Source organism: Centropristis striata, chromosome 24 (assembly GCF_030273125.1).
Source record: "Centropristis striata isolate RG_2023a ecotype Rhode Island chromosome 24, C.striata_1.0, whole genome shotgun sequence".
Classification (NCBI taxonomy): Eukaryota; Metazoa; Chordata; class Actinopteri; order Perciformes; family Serranidae; genus Centropristis; species Centropristis striata.
This window is the reverse complement of record NC_081540.1, coordinates 8,603,262-8,620,392: the sequence shown is the minus strand read 5'-3', so window position 1 is coordinate 8,620,392 and position 17,131 is coordinate 8,603,262. Positions and strand designations below refer to the sequence as shown.

Below are 17,131 nucleotides of genomic sequence, written 5' to 3'. Positions count from 1 at the left end.
GTCACAATGATATAATTACCCTAAAAATAACGTGATTATTTAGTCTAAATTACAGTTTTTGCTGATATTTACATTTAAATTTACAGTAGAAAACCCACTCACTGTATTTTTTACGGTGAAGTTCTGGCAACCAAAGCTGCTGGTATTTTACTGTAAATTAAACAGATTATTTTTTACAGTGTTGCTTTTCCCCTCTAAATGTTAATGTGCAGATATTTGTGCTTATTTATGCCGCTGGACGAAACCTTAACCTGTCATCGTTTTTTTTCCGGACCAACAGGGACATCTTGTGGCAGTCAGAGGACACAACCCCTTATTCACATTCATCACATATTGGTCTGGCTCTACTAAAAAGAACACTGTCCTGTACTAAATGAATGAATCAATGAATGAATTAAGACATACATGCAGTTAAATAGATGTATTTACATATTCTTTAAAAATAATTAATATTCAAACAAGCCTTTTAACATATTTCTTCTACATTTAAAATGTTTTTTTTTTTTTTTTACATATGCATTAAATATGAAAATATATGACATATATTTTGCACATTTAAGAAGACATTTGACATTTTTCTTATAAATTTAAAAAGACTACATATTTTTTAAACAATTGTTTAAATAATAAAACAATATAAAAAAATGTTTATTTACATGTTTTAAAGCATTGAAAAGACACACATTTACATACTCTATACAGTTAAGATTCTGGACATATCTTTTATAAAATGTAAAAGATATTTCTTCACGTATTTTGTATATTTAATAATAATATAATATATTATATTTTTATACATTTAAATTTCTCTCGCCCTCTGTCTCTCCCTCTTTCTCTCTGTCTCTCTCACTGTCTCTCTCTCTCTCTCTGTTTTTTTTAATTTTCAAACAAGCCAAACATATTTCTTCTACATTTAAAAATGTTTTTTTTTTTTTTTACATATGCATTAAATATGAAAATACATTACATATATATATGTAATGTCTTTTCATATAAAAAGAAAAATATATTTTTCTTTTTATGTTTTAAATATTCAAAAACGTATTTACATTTTTTAAATATACATTTTTTTATTTACAGATTTTTTTTATACTTTTAAAAAGACTAGATGTGATTTTTATACATTAAAAACAAAATCTGTGTAATAGACGCTCTTCTACGTGAACAGGTGCATTGTGGGAAGCAGGCTCTGACGCTGTCTGTTTATTTTTTTTTATACCATTTAACACCAGTTGTTTCTCTATAACGACGCTGAAATGCAAAACGCAGTGCACATTATTAAGTTAGTGATTTAAAAGAGTAATTTAGGTGCGCAGCTGTGAGGACGAGCTGAAACATGGAGGCTGCTGAAGGTAAAACACCACTTTATCATGCTAGTTAGCTCCGGATGCTAACATGTTGAGAGCTAACTTAGCTGTGATGCGAACACATTAAACCGGATCTTCTGATTTAATCTCAAAGAAATGAGACATCAGCAGAAAGGGTTTTAACACATTAAATCATTTTCACTGATACAACCTTAAAGACTAAACGGGTTCCGATGATTGATGAAATGATTCAAGCTTAAAGCTACAATTCTGATCAGTTGGTTGATTATTTTTAATGGCCTGACAGCTGATCTGTTATTATTGTATTTGTTACAATTAGGAAAAACATCTCACATTGCAATATCTTAAATGGGCAAATCTGCAGATTCTCTGCGTTTTATATGATTTTAAACTGAATTTCTCTGCGTTTGGACATAAAACATCCACAAAGGAAACAAATTATCAGAGATTTTCTAATTTCAGTAGGATGCCAACGTGTCATTTTTCAGTCTGACATTTCCTGCTGAATAAGATGATTATTTGTTGTTACATCATATATTCATAAAGTGATGTCAGTGGAAAAACAATGCACTTATTACAAGTTTATGTGTAAATGTTGTGTACTGTGTTAACCTCCTGGAGTCCATCTATTCATTGAAAATACACTGAGCATGTTTTATTTACAGTAATAACTTTATTTTATTTATTTATTTATATATAACAGACAGGCTGAGAAAGCCAGTTAAAGTGCCATTTATGTTTCTAGACCATTTTTAAAATGTGAATTTTCTTTCTACAATGAAAATTATTACTATTTTTAATTTACATGCAAATAGACTGTTTTATAGTGTTATTTATCTGTTATTTTTTCTGCTGTTTTTGTGTGTATAAATAGTAATTTGTTTGTATTTTGGGTTTATCAATTATACATATATATATATATATATATATATATATATATATATATATATATATATATATATATCATGCTTTATTTTTAATTATTATTTTTGTTCTCATCTTTTTTATCTAGCTTTATTACTTTTTATTATTATTGTTATTATTATTTACTTTGTTTTTTATTTTTTATCTTACCTTACTTTGTTTTTATTTATTTTATCTAATTAATTCCTAACCTGCCTCCCGTGTTTCCTCACTGCTCGACGTTGTGATGGCGCTTCCTCAGTTTGTGCTTTGTTTAAATTGTCCTGTTCCAATTCTGCACAAAATAAGAAAACAACAAAATGATGATCACAAAGGGGAGCAGCTTCTGTATTTTCAGAGCAAACGTTTTACACCGTAGCCCTCCAAAGTGTCGTTTGGCCACAATAATCTCTGTGAACCAGGTGATACTGATGTTAAAGGTGTGGCTGTCTGCTCGCTCCACCAGGCATCAGCGGTGCTACACCCACGGAGGAGATGAACGGAGCGGGCAATTTGATGGATTTCCTGGATGAGCCCTTTCCTGACGTGGGCACGTACGAAGACTTCCACACCATCGACTGGCTGAGGGAGAAATCCAGAGACACGGATCGCCACCGCAAGGTGTGACAACGTACACAATCATATTTTTATGTTGTTAGTTTGTTCAGGTTTCTTATTTAGTAAATATTTTATTTCTACTCTCTCTGAATCTGACAGAATAGTTGTTGTGATGTTATGAACCTGATGAGAACAGACTGTTTATCCCTGTGCAGGCACAGAAACATGAGGTGAAGTAAAAACACTCAGAGAATGAGAAATCATTTTCCACAAATGCCACATCATCCATTGATTTCCTGTCATATTTTAAGATAGTGTTTATTGGTGGCCAACAGAAATGTGCAGTGTTACAATAGCAAAGGGTACAAGAACAGATATAACACTAGATAATGAAAAAGCAACTAAATAATAAAAAGCAATAGTGAAAAAGCAATCTACACTCATGGAAAAAATTATTAGACCACCCTTGTTTTCTCTTTGCTTTCTTGTCAATTTGAATACCTGGTGCATCTATATGTACATTTTTGTTTGGACAAATATAATAACAACAAAAATAGCTCATAAGAGTTTAATTTAGGAGCTGATATCTAGACATTTTCCATGGTTTTCTTGATAAAAACCAAAATCTTTATCAATAAAACCCTGGAAAATGTCTAGATATCAGCTCCTAAATATTGTACGCTATTTTATTTTGAAAATCTGTGCACTGGAAGTGAGGAGTAGGAACACATCACCTTCATCCAGTGAATAGGAGAAACCTGCAGCTTCAGAATAAAAAAAAATTGTTTAAAAGTCTCTTTCTTCAAAATTAATTATTGTCCTTTAATGATCACCTCTGTGGTTTTGTTTCCCAGATCACCAGTAAGAGCAAAGAGTCCATCTGGGAGCTGATCAAGAGCCTGCTGGATGCCTGGTCAGGCTGGGTGGTGATGCTGCTGATCGGGCTGCTCTCAGGTCAGCAGGAAGGGAGGGATTATTTACTGTCCAGACTGTTTATTAGCACATTTATTATCTGTGACCGAAGAATAATTTGAACTGCCAGAGATCAGGGAACTGCTGGGAACAAGTTAAATCTTTCAGCATAAACCAGAAATCTGGTTTACCTAATTAAACCGATACATCTCCCACCTCTGCTGTATCATGCGAAACAACCTAAAATCAACATGAAATTTTAAAGCATGCATTTGTGTAGAAGGCCAGGCAATGTGTTGAGAAAGTGAAGTGAGGTCAATTCTGTTAAATACTAATAAAAGTTAAAAGCAGAAAATAAACTCCCTCTAGACAATGTTTGGACTTCATTTGAAATAACATTGTTATTTCTGCTCCTTCGGATGTTTGTGTTCTTCTGGTTTGGCCTGATGGAAACATCATGAACATGCAGGACAGCATGTTCATAATGTCCAACTGATTAAGACATTTGCTCTTCCAGGCAGTGGTGGAAGAAGTATTCAGATCCCTTACTTAAGTAAAAGTACTAATGTTACACAGTGAAATTGCTCCACTACAAGTAAAAGTCCTGCATTCATAACATACTGAAGTAAAAGTACAAAATGATCAGTGTAAAAATGTACTTAAAGTATCAAAAGTAAAAGTACTTGTTATCCAGAATGAACCACTTTGATCTATAGTCTAAATACATTATTAGATTATTTGTCGTGATGTATTTATGTAAGCAGTGTTTTAATTTTGTTTTGTATTAACTATATATACTGTTAGGAGGTAAAATTTATAATGGGTAATCATTTTAAATTGATCCTGTTTTTACGTTAAATCTTGACTAAAGCTGTCAGCTAAATGTAGTGGAGTAAAAAAGTACAATATTTGTCTCAAAATGTAGTGGAGTAGAAGTATAAAGTTACATAAAATTGAAATACTCAAGTAAAGTGCAAGATTCAAAAACTCAAAATTGTACTTTAGTAGAGTCCTTGAGTAAATATACTTACTTTACAATCCACCACTGCCTCCAGGTAATGTCTGGATGAGTTTGGATCTGAAGTGAATGTGTGAAAATGACCAGTGGCTGCTAATATCATTTAGATTAGAAATCATTTGCAGAAGGGTTTGTTCAACATCACAAAAGTTTTTTATGAACAAGCAAACTTCATCACAGGGGTGAAAGTGTTTGTGTAGCTTGAAACCACTGCAGAAACAGTGCCAGATCTTAATGTGACTGAAGGACTTGTGTTGCGTCAGGTACGCTGGCTGGAGTGATCGACCTGGCGGTGGACTGGATGACAGACCTGAAGGAGGGCGTGTGTCTGTCGGCCTTCTGGTACAGCCACGAGCAGTGCTGCTGGACGTCCAACGAGACGACTTTCGACGACCGGGACAAGTGTCCTCAGTGGCAGAAGTGGGCCGAGCTGATGACGGGTCACGCAGAGGTCAGACCTGACATCATCAAAAGTTACTGACGACGGGCCATGTTAATAAAACGTCCTATTATTATTCGATTTATTACTTTATTCCAAACTCCCCCTGATATATTGTGTTAATCATGGAAGCACCTTCTTCCTAACGTCTTCTAGGGCTGGGCGATATGGACCAAAAGTCTTTTCTTTTTTTTTTGTTTTTAAATCAAAGGTCCATAAAGTGCACATTTAAATAAAAATAAAATAATAATAATAAAATAGGGCCAATCTTTTTCTGAAATAAATGTATTTATATGAGAAAAGAATAACGAACTTTACAAAAGCAGAGATGTGGAGGTCAGTGGTGGGAGAGCCCTTCCCTGGGAGGTAAAGTAGCTCGGTGTTTCCCAGGTAGAGTTTGAGGTGGTGTGAGGACATCCACTGGGAGATGTCGGCCAGATATGCGGAGATACATGCTGCTGCCTGTGTTGCAGACTGGGGAAATGAAAGGATTAGCTGGGTGTCGTCAGCATAGCTATGATAGGAGAAGCCATTTGAGTGGATGAGAGAGCCTAGCAAGTTGGTGTAAACAGAGAAAAGGAGCGGACCCAGGACAGAGCCTTGAGGCACTCCAGTGGTGAGTGGACAGGATTCTGACACAGAACCGTTCCAAGTCAAACGAAAGGTGCAGTTCTTGAGATAGGACTTGAGTAGAGCCAGTTACTTCCAGGTGGTGAAGGGTGGAGATGGTGAGATAGCGGTGTTTCCATCAACATTTTTTATACAGATTTGCATGAGAAAAGCTTGATGGAAACACCAAATTTAGTTAAAAAATTTTTTCAAAAATGCATTTAAAAGTTTTTACACCTGCTTGAGGTGGTTTAGCACATTTAAATGTTTTTTTCGAAATTCTGATGTAGCGAACATTTAACATGACTCACCCAAGAGCCATCTCTGCAGTAGCGTCCTTGAGAATAAGGTGGGTACACTTCTGTCTCATGACTTTATTGTCTCTGCTAAAATGTTTTTGTGGCTCTTCTCTCAGGGGGCGGGAGCCTACGTGTTGAACTACTTCCTGTACGTGCTGTGGGCTCTGCTGTTCTCCTTCCTGGCCGTGTCACTGGTGCGAGTATTCGCTCCGTACGCCTGCGGCTCAGGAATCCCAGAGGTGACGATTCATCCAGCTCGACAATAGAATGTGATGCATAATAATCATACAGATATAAATATATGTCGTGTTGTGCAGATTAAGACGATCCTCAGTGGCTTCATCATCCGCGGCTACCTGGGGAAATGGACCCTGCTGATCAAGACGGTCACGCTGGTTCTGGCGGTGTCGTCGGGGCTCAGCCTGGGGAAGGAGGGCCCACTGGTCCACGTGGCCTGCTGCTGCGGAAACCTCTTCTGTAGCCTCTTCTCCAAGTACAGCAAGAACGAGGGCAAGCGCCGCGAGGTACGCTACAGCTCACACAACGGGGAAAACACCAGAAGAAGAAGCAGAACTTTTAGGGGCATCAGATTCTGTAGTACAGATTTATACGATGGTGTATTCGGGCCAAGTATGAAAAAGAAAAAAAATACGGACCCAGGCTGGGGGGTAATATTTCAAGAAAAAAAAAGTTGCAAATTTACAAGATTAAAATGGCAAATCTATGAGAAAAAACTTGCAGATTTACGAGATTAAAAGTGGCAAATTTGCGAGAAAAAAGTTTCAGATTTATGAGAAAAAAGTGACAAATATACAAGGAAAAATTAGCATTTTCAAATTAAGCACATTAAGAAGAAATCAGTTGGTGATTTACACTGCACTTATTCTTTTGAACTGAATAACTAAAATAATCTCTACAAATGTATACTGTGAGTTGACCCTGACCCCTGACCTTTCAGGTACTGTCAGCCGCAGCAGCAGCTGGAGTGTCGGTGGCCTTTGGAGCGCCCATCGGAGGAGTCCTGTTCAGCCTGGAAGAGGTTCGTTATACGGGTCCACTCATGTTAGAACATCACAGCTCGGATCAGGGGCCACTTGTGTCTCTGTCCCGTTTGTCCTCAGTGAAATAAAATCCATCTGAAAGCTTTAACCCTCTGCTTTAACTCTACATAATTGTCTTGTCCTAAAATGTTTTGTTTGTTTCCAGCTTTTCTTTTCCTGTAGTCGACGATTCCTTGTCTAAAACTTCAAATGATCATTGTCTCTCTTGCAGGTCAGTTACTACTTCCCTCTGAAGACTCTGTGGCGTTCGTTCTTCGCCGCCCTGGTCGCCGCCTTCACTCTTCGTTCCATCAACCCGTTCGGTAACAGCCGCCTGGTGCTGTTCTATGTGGAGTACCACACGCCGTGGTACATGGCAGAGCTGGTGCCGTTCATCCTGCTGGGAGTGTTCGGCGGCCTCTGGGGAACCCTTTTCATCCGCGCCAACATCGCCTGGTGCCGGCGGAGGAAGACCACCCAGCTGGGAAAGTATCCGGTCCTGGAGGTCATCGCCGTGACGGGTATCACCGCCGTGCTGGCGTTCCCCAACCCGTACACCCGCCGCAGCACAAGCGAGCTCATCTCCGAGCTCTTCAACGACTGCGGTGCTCTGGAGTCATCGCAGCTCTGCGACTATATAAACAACCCCAACATGAGCCGGCCGGTGGACGACATCCCGGACCGCCCGGCGGGGCCCGGCGTCTACAACGCCCTGTGGCAGCTCGCCCTCGCTCTCGTCTTCAAGATTGTCATCACCATCTTCACATTCGGCATGAAGGTCAGTGCGAAAAGATCATGAAGAAGAAATTAGGTTTGTGACAACAAATCAGTTTGCTGTCTGATCAGAATTCCTTGTTACAAGACAATTATATTAGGCGTGTTTCCACTGAGTACTTTTTAGAAAGCGGCTGAGTGTTTTGGCTCCGCCCACTACTTAGTTCCCCTCGGCCTCTGTTCCCATACAGGTACTTTTGTAGCGGCTAACCAATCGAATTCGATTGAGTGTAGTTCTGCAGCATTTACGTGATTATAGAGCGACAATTTTGACCGTGACGCGACGCTAACAACAGAACGACGTGGCCAGTCCAAACAGTCGAGATGTCAACGTGGAAGGAGAGGAGATGGTTTCTGTGGTTACTATTTGTTGTGTTTGTACGCCTGGTCTTAGAGACCGTGCACCAGACAAGGATGTTATGTTGTGGTTATGTCGAGTTCTACTCACATCATACCCCGCCTCAACCATATCCGATCAGCGTCGACTAGTTAGTAGCGGTTCAGAAAGTACCTACCCGAGGCAGGTACTTTCTGAACCGCTACTGAGCCGCTAACTGGTGCAGTTGGACGGATCCTCACCCAAAGCGGCTCACTAGAGGGAAAAGTACCTCATGCAAACGCACCTAATGTTTCAGCTTGACGCCGTCTTGACAGTTCTGTTTTCTGTCCAGATCCCATCCGGTCTCTTCATTCCTAGCATGGCAGTTGGAGCGATTGCAGGACGGATCGTGGGGATTGCTGTGGAGCAGATGGCGTACCACCACCACGACTGGATCATTTTCAAGAACTGGTGCCGGCCCGGCGCTGACTGCGTCACACCGGGACTGTACGCCATGGTGGGCGCTGCCGCCTGTCTGGGTGAGCACAAAGATATTTTATATTATACAGGGTCTCCCATTAATTACCTAGATTCTGGCAACCCGCCAGACTCTAATCTGTCTCATGTGCTACGCTAATATCACATTTCAAGCTACAGAAAGTAGTTTTTCACGATTCATAATATAAAGTTATTTGGCGTTGTCAGCGTCACACACTTATACGCACACGGAATTTATCGAGCTGAAACACGCTAAGCACATGCAGCTTTCAAAATAAGAGCACAGTGTGTTAACAGAATCCACAACAGTAGATTACAACAATACGGTATCTCCCGACTGTGAAAAAAGTTATGTGAGGTGTTTTAGCTCTCAAAGTGCACAAGATTGATGCATTTTACTTAAAAATGTACAACACTTTCTCATGGGGGTTAGGGTTAGGGACCCCTAGAGTCTCATAAAATCCTGTGGGAAACACTGATTAAATAAAGAGAAAAACATTGATAAGTTTGAGTGTTTCTAATATGTTATTATTTATTATGTTGTTTCTGTTATTAAGTGACTGAAAGTCCTACAGTCCGTACCGGTCTGCTATAAACCAGTTGTGATTGCGTCTTCAGGCGGGGTGACCAGAATGACCGTCTCCCTGGTGGTCATCATGTTCGAGCTCACTGGCGGTTTAGAGTACATCGTTCCGCTGATGGCTGCCGCCGTCACCAGCAAGTGGGTGGCGGACGCCTTCGGGAAGGAAGGCATCTATGAGTCACACATCCAGCTCAACGGCTACCCGTACCTGGACGTCAGGGACGAGTTCACGCACCGAACCCTGGCAACGGACGTGATGCGGCCCCGCAGGAACGACCCCCCGCTGGCCGTCCTCACACAGGACACGACGACGGTGGAGGACGTGGAGACGCTGATCAAAGACACAGATTATAACGGCTTCCCCGTGGTCGTGTCCAGAGAGTCGGAGAGGCTCATTGGCTTCGTTCAGCGAAGGGACCTCACCCTCGCCATCAGTAAGTCGTGGTTTTCTCATACTAGTGCAGCGCCCGTAGGAAGTATGTATTCATATAGTGGGAGTTTAAGTCGATTTTTCAATTATGGCCAAATGAGGTTGTGTGTGAAAGTGGGATGTACAATGAGGTGTAATAGTCTTGCATAGTGTTAATATACAAAGTGTATATTGGGTTAATAAAGTTTTGTTTTTACTGTTTTCAATGGATCAAACTGGTGCGGAAGAAAGGGCTTAAATCTCCGCTTTGCATGCTAATCGCGAGATAGCACATTACGCAATATGCTGCACTAAAAGTGCATTAACATGAACCCAATTAGCTGATATACTATATTACATGTAAGTATCTCATATCAAATGATTATGGGCATTATGCGAAGCAACATGAATGTCATCCCTGAATTACATAGTAATGCAACAAGAAGTGAATAAAGCTAAATCTCCGCTTAGCATGCTAATTGCTAATAACAGAATTTGCACATTACAAGCAGACCACTACAACATCTGCAACTCCATAAAACACTTAGTTTTCATAAAGTACACACAGCATCCAGCACATACACATTGAACATTGATATTCGCTGGAAAATATTAAAATATTATTGGAAAAGTCCTATGTAAATAATGATATTTTCAAAAAATTAATTCAAAAATCTTCAAAATCAAGGATGTACACCTTCGTGCCATGCGCAACCCACATACGAAATCACACACACACACACACACACACACACACACGCTTCTTGCTTTAATAGATAGATTCTCTAAGTTTAGGAAGATTCCTAAAAGATGTGCTGAGACGTTTCCCTCCGTCTGTGGACAGAAAACGCACGTCAGAAGCAGGACGGCGTGGTGAGCAGCTCGGTGGTCTACTTCACCGAGGACGCCCCTCAGCTGCCAGCCAGCAACCCGCAGCCGCTGAAGCTGCGGCGCATCCTGAACCTCAGCCCCTTCACCGTCACCGACCACACGCCCATGGAGACGGTCGTGGACATCTTCCGCAAGCTCGGCCTCCGCCAGTGTCTCGTCACCAGGAGCGGGTGAGGACAGGACACACTCCATCAACATTCATTCAAAAAGAATCTGTCCAAAGCAGCTGCTGACACTAAATACAAAACAGCTTTTCTATGTGAAAAATAATCTTTTAAGAACAGAACAAGTGAACAAACGTTTTTAGATATTTCATAAAGGTGACACAGACCTTATATGTGATTTTACCTGTGAAATACATTTAAATCAGAACTTTCAGCTGATATCTAGCCATTTTCCATGGTTTTCTTGATAATAACCAAAATCATTATCAAGAAAACTATAGAAATGGCTAAATATCAGCTCTTAAATCAAACTCTTATGAGCTAAAAAAAAGCAGTATGTAGGTACATAGTAAAGGTTCATTTGTTTGGACAAATATAATGATAACAACAAAAATAGTTGATAAGATTTAATTTAAGAACTGATATCTAGACATTTTCCATGGTTTTCTTGAAAATGAGAATGATGAAAAAACCAAAATCATTATCAAGACAACCATGAAAAACGGCTTAATATCAGCTTTTATATTAAACTCTTATCAGCTATTTTTTTTATTATTGAAAAAATGAAAAAATAAAAACGAGAGTTTTTATAAATATGATAACTAACTGAAACTGTATTGTAAAAAAAAAAAAAAACTAACTAAAAATCAAGGGAAAATGTCCTTAGTTTTCGTCTTTGTCAACTTTTTTCATACGTAAACCTTTTTGGTTGATATGAAATCTATTTCATCTATCTGGTTTTGTGACTTAATAAACTAATTGGGGCTGAGATGGATCAGACAAAGGAAATAAAGGAGCATTTATTGTGACTTTTTTGAATCTGGCACCCAACAAATACCCCATTACAAAAAAAACCTAAAACTAACACTAAAACTGATGAAAAATAAACTAAAACTAAACATTTTTCAAAAAATAAAAAAATCATTAAAACTAGCAAACTCACTCTAAAAACTAATTAAAACTAACAAAAAAAACGAAATGAAAACTAAAACTAATGAAAAATCCATATTTGTGTTCAGGCGTCTGCTGGGCATCATCACCAAGAAGGACGTGCTGCGACACATGGCTCAGATGATGAACCAGGACCCAGAGTCCATCATGTTCAACTAGCTCCATGTTCCTCCTCCTGCTGACAGGCAAGTCCACCCACAGCAGCTCCACCCACAGCAGCTCCACCCACAGCAGCTCCACGCCAGAACATTTCAACCCTTCTGTAGTGACCCCAACAGCCGGAACATTTAAACTGCTATAAAACGTTATTAGTCCTCGGCTGATTCATGGAGTGAAGTCACATGTTGCCAACAACTTCTATGTTCAGAGTACCAGACTCTGGTTAGTGTCAGGATTATTTATCAGTGAATTTATTATTATTTATTAGTACTTGGGATAAAAAAAAACCAGACTGAAAGCAGAATCTGCAGCGTGCGGTGAAGTCGAAGGGTAGAAAATAAATTTCAGACTGATAATCTACATGAACACTGATATTTAAAGGACAAATTCAAGGAATTCTACATTATAACATGGTCTTATTAAAACAAATAATACACATTGGGTATAAATATATTGGCTGTTACACTAAAGTTCACACGCTTTACTTCTCTGTCAGTCTCTGTGTTCTCACCAGACTCCAGAGAAAAAAGTGCAGGTTTTAGGCTGTAGAAACGTATTGATATCATTCAGTTTTTAAGAGCATTTTTTGGATACAGTGATGCTTAAGCAGCCGTTCCACTTGTGATTAACATCATGTTTATTGGAGGAAGCACGGCTCCATGTGAACAGGGATATAAATGTAAACTTAAGCTTAGTAGGAATAATATCTTTTCAGAATAAGGACAAAAACTGAAATATTTTGTGCATGTGAACGAAGCCACAAAAACTGGACGTATGGAAACTAATTTCAGTTAAAAAAAAAAAAAAGTCATGTCTGAAGATAAATGAGGATAAAAGTTCTCTGGGTATTTAACCCTCTGGTATCACTGGGGACATTTCTGACCAAATTTGTCATTTTTTCACTTTTTTTGGCAATAATTTTGGCTGTGCATACTGCATATGCCATGATTTTTGGAAGAAGGGCGGAAGTTGTTAAAGAGGTTTATGCAGAAAAAAGTAGAGAAAAATAATTTGTAAAGTTTTTATAGCCTTTTTTTGGAAGTGGCCTTAAAGGGTAGTAAATTTTACAAATGCATCAAAATCAGTTTGGTTCTTAACCTAAGGACTGTGATGAAAACAAATGCCCCAGCCAAAAAGTATATTATATGGAAAATAACTACCATTTTGGGTTTTTTCCCCCAAAAACATCAGTTACATCAAATCAATCAAAAAAAAAATCAAAATTACTTTATTCATCATGTAATCAAACTGCCATTTAAAGGGTTAAAATGCCAAAAATGTTTAAAAAATGTTTTGAGCAGGCCGGAAGTTGTTTTAGAGGTTTATGCAGAAAAAAGGAGAAAAAAATATTAATCTGTAAAGTTTTTACAACGTTTTTTTGGAAGTGGACATTTTTTTCCTTAATGGCCTTAAAAGGGCAGTAAATTAAAGTGATCCCAGAGGGTTAAAAAGACAAAAACTTCAAACATACTTACTTGAAGGACATCTTATTCTGATTTTTATTGTGATGAAATGTGTGAAAGGGACCAGCGGTGGGATTTAATCTGTTTTTATTTAAGGCTGGCTGCACTTTGTGTTGTGTTAATATTTATTCATATTTATTCATGTTGATTTTTCAACCTGTTTCTGTTTAACACTCGTCTTTTGTTAATTGAATTGTGTCAAAAGGTTTTGAATAGCCTGAAAATGTGAACAAACTGTAAAACAACGTTATAAACACTGATGTGTGATGATAAATCATTATGGCTCTGAACTCGTGACCTTTCACAAACAGTCAACAGTTTAAATCTAAAGTTCACACAGTTTAAGATACAGTTTCACAGTGAAGTGGCTGCAGAATCGATCACCTGCAGGAATTCATTTCATGTAAACACTCTGGAGGAGGGACGGGGTTTGTTGTTGTTTGTTTGTGTTTGTGAACATGTTGGAGCAGCTTCGCTCAGCTTGGGTCCTGCGCTGTGATTGGTCGCTCCAACGTGCAGCTATTTAACTGCTCAGTGACACGTCCACGCACATACACACTCGTTTGAATAACTATAATTTCCTTAATATAATTTTTCCTTACACAGTCATGGAAAAAAACGTTAGACCACCCTTGTTTTCTCTAATATCTTGTTCATTTTAATGCCTGGTACAACTAAAGGTACATTTGTTTGGACAAATATAATAATAAACTTTTTTTAAGTTTAATATAACAGCTGATGTTTAACCATTTTCCATGGTTTTCTTGATAATGATTTTGGTTATTATCAAGAAAACCCTGGAAAATGTCTAGATATCAGCTCTTAAATTAAACTCTTATCAGCTATTTTTGTTGTTATCCTTATATTTGTTCAAACAAATGTACCTTTAGTTGTACCAGGCATTAAAATGAACGAGAAACTGAAGAAAACAATGGTCTAATAATTTTTTCCATGACTGTATTGTCATTATTTATAGTCTACATACTAATTTTTTTTCCTAAAATCAAAGCAGCTGATTGGCTACATCAATGTGACTTTAGTTATGTATTTTTTTTTCACAAATGTTGTCAAAATGGGAGGAAAAAGTTGAAATTTGGTTCTATAATGACTTGGCGATTATTACTGTACGTACATGCACATAATACTAATAACAATATATAATATAATACATTTATCATAGCATCAGATCAGTGAAAATATAAAAATATGCCACATTGCTCAGAAAGCGGTACAGGACGAAACGTTTCACCACGTTTCTCTCATGATCCTCAACTTTCATCCAACACAGTACAGAATCTCACAGCGAGGTTTGAGAGAGGTAAAAACATATGTGTTGTAATATAATAATGTTTCTCTCATCATATGAACTGACAGATAAATATCCCCTCGCACACATGAAGGAAAATACACTGAAGTTGGGACGCTAACACGTGCCATTATTGCTGCTGTCTTTTCCAACACACACACACACACACACACACACACACACACATCCTTGTACTTCTATCTTTGTGAGGTCCCTCATTGGAATAGTGAATTCCCTACCCATACCCTAACCGTTAACCCTTAATAGGGCACTCATTGAAATTCCAAATTTCAACCCTAGAGAATATTGGAGGATATTACATACCGACAGAATGTGTAAAAAAAACAAACATACGGACCCAGGGGAGGGTGCTCATATTTAGAGAAAAAAAATTACGAGATAGAGGCAAATCTATGAGAAAAAATGCAGATTTATGAGATTTAAATTGGTGAATCTGCGAGAAAAAAAAAGCTTTTTTCCCCACTTTAAATCTCTTAAATCTGTGACTTTTTTTCTTGTAGATTTGCCACTTTAATCGAGTAAATTTGCAACTTTTTTTTTCGAAATATTACCTCCCCCCACTGAAGTTACCAAATACGGTTCTTCGCCCGATAAAGGGTTAACCTAACCTTTGCCATCACAACTAAATACCCAACTCTAACCCTAACAGAAACCTAATTGTAACCTTTAACCCTAAAACAAAGTGTGAACTCTCAAAAAAAGCCTTTAACAAAGTGAGGACTGGCCGAAATGTCCTCACTTTGCAAATATGTCCTCACTGTTGGTTAAAAATGTGTCCCGGTCCTCACTATGTAGGAAGTACAAGAACACACACACACACACACACACACACACTCTCACAAAATATCAGCTTTGTGTCCTCGACTGCACGTTCAGTGTTTTTTATCCCCGCAGCAGTTTCCTGTCTTGTGATATTTGTTGTTGTAATAAAAAAAAAAAGTAACCTCGAGCTGCTAACAGTTCATTAAAACTGGAAACACACTTTATGTTGTTGAAGCTACTTTTGATCAACGTTTTGTTTTTAAATGCCAAGAGAATGTATTGGAAAAAATAACTGTTATTGTATATATTTAAGATTTATTGTGACCCTGGTTAGTTTTAACTCATCAGATATTTGCACCTTTTTCCTTTTTTTTAATTTGTAAATTAAGTGATTGAAAAATAAACCTTCAGATGGAGAATGAACATGATTCTCTCCTTTTTGTGTGTAAATGTGTGTATATATATATATGTGTGTGTGTGTGTGTGTGTGTGTGTGTGTTTGTTTGGGGTAATTTAGAAGTGTCCTTATTTTGGAAAAAAAAGCTATTTTAAAAAAAATTACAATAACATTAAATTGATTAGACATACAATATCATCTATCTAGAATTTTTTTTTTCATTATTTATGTTTTTTTTATGTCGGACTATGTGTTCATGTGTTATTCGTCTGTGCCATCAGTTTTTTTTGTTTATGTAGGATTTTCTATGTTAATCTTTATGCATTTTTTCTTAAATCTGCTAATGATTTGGCTGTCTTTTAAAGTGACAAATATATTGAAACATTAATTAATTAATTAATTAATTAATTAATAAAAAAGGAAATCTTTTATTTATTCAATTTTTTATAGAGATCTTTATTAGTCGTCACACAACATTTACAGCAAATTCATGATGAATTTAATACATCTGATGTTTGGTCTGAAAATATAAATAAATAAACCTACTTGAAAAAGTGAAATACACTCAAAAATATGTGTTTCTTATATAATATTTCATTTCCCTTAAATTCACATTGATTAAAATGAATTTAATGTTAAAAGACAAATCTCCAGAATCACCAGATTTCTCCTTTTAAACATCAAACTGTAACACAGATCGTCCAGCGGGGGCGCTGTTTGACCTTATGACTTTACAGATGATTCCAGTTCATGACAACTTAACATTATTTATTAATTTTACCAATAAAATGAACAAACTTCTTTAGTCCACAACATCAGCGGAAACACAAACAAATATTTTAATTTCAGTCGCATTAACAAACCCGACTACTTAAAATATTCAGAAAAACTAATTTTAACATTCACAAAGCCTAAACAAAACTACACTCACTACGACCTGCTTCTGAATATAATATGATATAGTAATTATATAATAATAATAATAAATAATTATGACGATGATAATGATAATAATAAATAATGATAATAATATATTACATAACATAACTCTTTGCCAGCTCCTCCTCACTCCTCCTTCCCCTCCTCTTGCTCCTCCTCCCTCCTTGGTCTCCTCCTCCTGCTCCTCCTCACTCCTTGGTCTCCTCCTCCTGCTCCTCCTCACTCCTCCTTCCCCTCCTCCTGCTCCTCCTCCCTCCTTGGTCTCCTCCTCCTGCTCCTCCTCACACCTTGGTCTCCTCCTCCTGCTCCTCTTCACTCCTTGGTCTCCTCCTCCTGCTCCTCCTCACTCCTTGGTCTCCTCCTCCTGCTCCTCCTCACTCCTCCTTCCC

The 17,131-nt window shown here is 37.7% G+C and overlaps 1 protein-coding gene across 1 annotated transcript; it reads left to right on the top strand.

Moving 5' to 3' along the window:
• The first annotated feature begins 1,151 nt into the window (after positions 1–1,151).
• On the top strand, positions 1,152–13,750 carry clcn4 (chloride channel, voltage-sensitive 4). Its single transcript, XM_059327846.1, has 12 exons — positions 1,152–1,352; positions 2,698–2,852; positions 3,644–3,743; positions 4,983–5,170; positions 6,183–6,305; positions 6,384–6,590; positions 7,025–7,105; positions 7,339–7,884; positions 8,552–8,738; positions 9,316–9,714; positions 10,534–10,750; positions 11,764–13,750. Exons 1-12 carry the CDS (start codon positions 1,337–1,339, stop codon positions 11,852–11,854), a joined length of 2,310 nt encoding a protein of 769 aa, XP_059183829.1. The 5' UTR covers positions 1,152–1,336; the 3' UTR covers positions 11,855–13,750.
• The last annotated feature ends 3,381 nt before the right edge of the window (positions 13,751–17,131 follow it).